General features: G+C 38.5%; 1 protein-coding gene across 2 annotated transcripts in view; it reads right to left on the bottom strand.

Moving 5' to 3' along the window:
• Positions 1-3,295, bottom strand: part of ETV4 (ETS variant transcription factor 4) — a 50,730-nt gene extending 47,435 nt beyond the window's left edge. Inside the window, exons 1-3 of one of the 2 annotated variants that reach the window (XM_070730170.1) lie at positions 3,174-3,295; positions 1,961-2,061; positions 1,732-1,828 (exon numbers count right to left, since the gene is read on the bottom strand). In XM_070730170.1, the coding sequence (XP_070586271.1) occupies positions 1,732-1,828; positions 1,961-2,020 (157 nt within the window). In that variant the 5' untranslated portion in view covers positions 2,021-2,061; positions 3,174-3,295. Of the gene's footprint in view, positions 1-1,731; positions 1,829-1,960; positions 2,073-3,173 lie in introns of both variants that reach the window. The other variant, XM_070730171.1, reaches the window with a different exon arrangement.
• Positions 3,296-6,000: the final 2,705 nt, after the last annotated feature.

Consider the following 6,000-nt stretch of genomic DNA (forward strand, 5'->3'; position numbering starts at 1 on the left):
TACTGTATTACCTAATAAGTGTTATTGTCTGTCCTTATCAATTTTATATGGCCTGTTGTTATGCCCTTTGCTAAAAGGGCATTATAAATATTATTATTATTATTATTATTATTATTATTATTATTATTATTATTATTATTATTATTTTAAAAGGGGGGAAAGGCATTTTGTTCCCAATGAACCCATTAAAAAATCCCAATCCCCAAAATCCCAGCATTCAAGCTAAATAATGTTAAACCTTTTAAATATTTTATATATGGTGGCTGACAGTCAGGGAAGATGGAAGTTAAGAAAATTCTCTAAGTTTGTGGTCCAAGGACTTTGTAGTATGGAAGCAAAGAGTTGCTTTCCACCAAGAGGGTTCTCTAAAAAAAAGAAGAATCTGTATCCTCAAGGTGTAGCTTTCCCAAGACAAAGGAATTGTCTCCAAAACATTCTTTATCCTATTCATTAGGTAAACACTGCAGCAATTATGACTGTGTTCTCCATCCAGGCTGCAGGCAAAGACTATATAAAGAAAGAAGGTTTATGGCTTCTGAAACCATCATTTTTGATTATTCAAGTGTGTTTCAGAGTTATCCAAAATGAAAGAAACAAAAATGGCCTTTAGTGGATCATTATTCTTAAGGAAAATGGGTCCATGATAAAACTATGTTATTCTCTGTTTGCAAAACAGGAAGCATGATTACACTGGGATATCATTACATTCCTAAGTCAGGTTGAAACTTCAAGCTTGAAGTACTGTAATCTGGAACAGGATCGTCTTTGATGCCCTCTGTCAGCATTCCACACTGAGCCAAAACCCAATGATAGAAATACTGTATTTAAACCAGAGTACATGCGGCAGAGGTGGTTTGTTCAGGCAACAACACAAGCCAACGTACAGTAAAGGTATTATTTATATTACACAGTAATTATAATACAGTCCAGAATGTATAGTACACACATAGCAATACCATTTAGCACATTGTAATACCTTTTAGCACATAGTAGGTACATTAGATCAGTGTTTCCCAACCTTGGCAACTTGAAGATATTTGCTGGCTGGGGAATTCTGGGACTTGAAGTCCAGATATCTTCAAGTTACCAAGGTCGGGAGACTTTGTATTAGACCAAGTAGCACACAAATACAGTATCACATATTCCCTTATTCGCACACAACAGATATAATATTCCATTTAGTATTAGCACACATCTTATTCTCTTATTAATACAGCAAATACTTTTACAACAGTATAATATATTCTACACAGTATCTGTATGCCGCCCTGAGTTTTTGGAAAAGGGCGGCATACAAATCTAATAAATAATAATAATAATAATAATAATAATTATTATTATTATTATTATTATTATTATTATTATTATTATTATAATTATGATAATAATCATAATAATAATCTTGCACACAGCTCTTAGATTACTACTCAACCAGCATATATAAAGAACACTAACCAACAATATAAGATAAGGCACACAGCAGACGCAATGCAATGAAAGGTAACCACAGAATATAATCTCAGAATGTAACAGAGAGCAGCACATCTGTCTCCGTTTATTACTAAATTGCAGCTTAGCCCATAATTACTGCTTATCTCTTAAAGCAGTTATCACAATTTCCCCCCCCCCAAGGTCCTATGCTGCCTTATCTTAATATATTAGAAACCCAACCAAAGCAGTACGTGACACTGGCACCCTCAATATCTGCCTGTTTCCCACACACACACACACCTTCTGCATCTGTGACATGGGGCATGCCTGGGTACATGGATTTCTTTCTTGAAGCCATCACAGCTTTGCTGCCCATAGTTCCATTCCCCGTTGGTTTCTGTAAGTAGACAAACAGCACTAAAATTAATATAAGACAGATCACTGTACCGGGTGCTCAAAGGTGCTCAAAGTACTGCTCAGAAAAAAAAACCCAGAAGCCTTACAGGGCAAACTCTCCGCCATCACTCACCTGTGCAGAAGTGTAAGGCACTTGTTGGTCCAAATATCCTTTCATCCTCCCATCAGTCATGGATGCAATTTTCTCAAAGGCATGAAAGGCAAATGAAAGATCTACCAGGTAGCAAGAAAGAAAGAAAGAAGGAAGGAAGGAAGGAAGGAAGGAAAAAGAGAAAGAAAGAAGGAAGGAAAGAAGGAAGGAAGGAAAAAGAGAAAGAAAGAAAACACATCAATTGATTGAAGTTTTAAATTTTTAAAACTTAAAAACAAGTTTGCTACTTGTGATAAGTTCCTTATTGCACACAATTTGCAACAGCATCTACAAGAAGGGCCTTTTAAATGTATTCCCAAGGCACAGATTCTTTTCCCTGGACCCTCCTGTTACTGTCGCCTGCTGGAAAGCCAAAACTGTAAAGGTGCTTTTTTATCCCTTCCAAAAGAAAAAAAAAATGCTTTAATCTGATGCTTTCAGATCTGTTGGGATTACAACTACCAACATTTCCAGCCTTCATGAGCCATGTGCTATCTTGAAGATGGACCCAATGTACAGCAAGGCATGGCTTAGCGAAATGCCTAATGATGCAACCCTGAACCAAAAGTCTACTTTAAAAACTCATCACCTCTACAGAGCGGCATACAAATCTAATAAATAATAATAATATTATTTATTCTTCTGTGTTCCTGCATCCCTTCTCCCTTCCTGGGTGCTTGAATATTATTATTATTATTATTATTATTATTATTATTATTATTATTATTATTATTATTATTATTATTATTATTATTATTATACAGTATATATATTGCTCCCTTAGCTTTATAATTTCCTCTACCCGTTCCTGAGACTTTGCCTATCTTGATGGAAATGAGTTTAACTCTCATTAACAACAACTGCCCTTTATTTTCTCCCCTTCACAAGTTCAAGAAGTCAGTCTTCGTTATTCATCTCCCTGCGTAAGCCCCGTTGACCTCAGTGAGACTTCGTTGCAATGTGAATAAGATTAGGTTTAAACCTGTTTGTTTGGGCTGCCCTTTCCCCCAAGGCTTCGACCTTTAGAGTTTCTTATTCGCCCGTGTTTGCTATACCATTCTCGCTCTAAAAAACAGCCCTGCTTCCTCAGCACCCACTAGGCCCCATGGCTCTTCTAAAAAAAATTGCTCCGTTCCCCCCTCCCCCCAACTTCTGTAAAAGTATATGAAATAAAGGAGTTTCTATGAAAACTTACCTTTTCTTCACCTCACTTCAGATTGGAAACGCCGCGGTCAGTTCAGGTCCTTCCTGCTGGCCCCCACCTCAAGGCAGCTGATTTCAAACAAGGAGTATATATAGCTTCGCGGGTAAAAAAAATAGAGCCGTGTGGAGTTGGTCCCGCCTCTAAGCCCGCAGTCGTTTCCTCTTTTTCACAGAAACAAGACTCTTTTCTGTTTCTCTTTGTTTCATTGACTTTGTGAATGAAAGAAAGGAGGGGGGATTCCCTAGGCTCGCTGGGACACGCCCAACCAATCAAGGCTCAGCGTGCCCTCAGCCCGATTGGAATAAGGCGTGGTTTGAATGCTTTGAACCAATCAGCTCGAGATGTTCCAAGATTCATTCAGTGTTGGAACTCTCATTCATAAAAAAAACAAGAGCGCCCAAAGTTCATTCATAAAAAGCTGGCGAGGGAGGGAATATGTCACGGGTTGTAGGTTCGAAGGCTTGGCTTAGACCGGATCCGTTTTCTAATTGGCCTGAAGCTGGTTTGAAGTTACGTAAGTAAGGGTGTAAGTACTGTATAGTTGTTTACTATCCGTTCTTAAGCCCGCCATCGACGCTGAAGGCAGGGAAGGTGTCCAGAGAAAAATAAAAGTTGCAAATTCTCATAGATATGTTCTATACTGAATTTGCTTGAACATATCAATAAGCTGGAGAGGGGGCAGGTGTTTCCCTCTTCTCCCTTCGAATTTGGAACTCAGTTTCTAAGTGGAAGAGATGGAAAATAAGTTTTTGTAATAGGTTCAAAGATATTTACGCTTTTTAAAGGTGTATTAAACGTGGAAAAAAGAAGACAATCATTTGCTTAAAAGATACAGTTGTTTATTTTATAATATTCGGAGGCATAAATATTAGGTTGAATCCAGATATGGTTGACTTATCATAGCATACAGTGCTTCGGGTGCATTTCATTAATTTATGGCAATGCATCTCAATTATTTTTTATTAGAAACATAGAAACATAGAAGTCTGACGGCAGAAAAAGACCTCATGGTCTATCTAGTCTGCCCTTATACTATTTCCTGTATTTTATCTTAGGATGGATATATGTTTATCCCAGGCATGTTTAAATTCAGTTACTGTGGATTTATCTACCACGTCTGCTGGAAGTTTGTTCCAAGGATCTACTACTCTTTCAGTAAAATAATATTTTCTCATGTTGCTTTTGATCTTTCCCCCAACTAACTTCAGATTGTGTCCCCTTGTTCTTGTGTTCACTTTCCTATTAAAAACACTTCCCTCCTGGACCTTATTTAACCCTTTAACATATTTAAATGTTTCGATCATGTCCCCTCTTTTCCTTCTGTCCTCCAGACTATACAGATTGAGTTCATTAAGTCTTTCCTGATACGTTTTATGCTTAAGACCTTCCACCATTCTTGTAGTCCGTCTTTGGACCCGTTCAATTTTGTCAATATCTTTTTGTAGGTGAGGTCTCCAGAACTGAACACAGTATTCCAAATGTGGTCTCATCAGCACTCTATATAGCGGGATCATAATCTCCCTCTTCCTGCTTGTTATACCTCTGGCTATGCAGCCAAGCATCCTACTTGCTTTCCCTACTGCCTGACTGCACTATTCACCCATTTTGAGACTGTCAGAAATCACTACCCCTAAATCCTTCTCTTCTGAAGTTTTTGCTAACACAGAACTGCCAATACAATGCTCAGATTGAGGATTCCTTTTCCCCAAGTGCATTATTTTACATTTGGAAACATTAAACTGCAGTTTCCATTGCTTTGACCATTTATCTAGTAAAGCTAAGTCATTTACCATATTATAGACGCCTCCAGGAATATCAATCCTATTGCACACTTTAGAGTCATCGGCAAATTACCTATTACCCCCGCCCCCCGGAAGAAGTAAACATTTCCCGTGCCCCCCTCCAACTCTCTGATCTGGACCCCAGTGGAATTTTAGTGTTAATATTTATTATTTTACTTATAAGCTGCAAGCAAACTATTGGCTGTGGAATGCTGCTCTACTCACTTACTTGGGAGTAAGTCACACTGAACTGATAATTCACACTGCTACTTCACCAGAAGAGCCCTTCACTCCTCTACGCGAAACAGAATTCCCTACGAAACTAGACTTACAATCCTAGGTCTTGAAAGCTTAGAACTATGATGCCTTAAACACGATCTAAGTATTGCCCACAAGATCATATGCTGCAATGTCCTGCCTATCAAAGACTACTTCAGCTTCAACCACAACAACACAAGAGCACACAAATGATTCAAGCTTAATATTAACTGCTCCAAACTTGACTGTAAAAAATACAACTTTTGTAATCGAGTTGTCGAAGCGTGGAACTCATTACCGGACTCCGTAGTATCATCCCCTAACCCCCAACATTTTACCCTTAGACTGTCCATGGTTGACCTCTCCAGATTCCTAAGAGGTCAGTAAGGGGCGTACATAAGCGCACTAGAATGCCTTCCGTCCCCTATCCTATAGTCTCTCCTATATCTCCTATATCTTCTCTACTATATCTCTATAAGCTTCATTGTATATTATTGTGTATTGGACTAGATAGATAGATAGATAGATAGATAGATAGATAGATAGATAGATAGATAGATAGATAGATAGATAGACAGACAGACAGACAGACAGACAGACAGACAGACAGACAGACAGACAGATAGACAGACAGATAAACAAACAAATAAATAAACAAACAAACTCAGTGGAGTATGTTCTGACTAGGCAGGATAGGCTACCCTTCATGGCACCGGACCAGGGTATCTACGAGACCGCCTTCTGCCGCACGAATCCCAGCGACCGGTTAGGTCCCACAT

Source organism: Erythrolamprus reginae, chromosome Z, assembly GCF_031021105.1.
Source record: "Erythrolamprus reginae isolate rEryReg1 chromosome Z, rEryReg1.hap1, whole genome shotgun sequence".
NCBI lineage: Eukaryota > Metazoa > Chordata > Lepidosauria > Squamata > Dipsadidae > Erythrolamprus > Erythrolamprus reginae.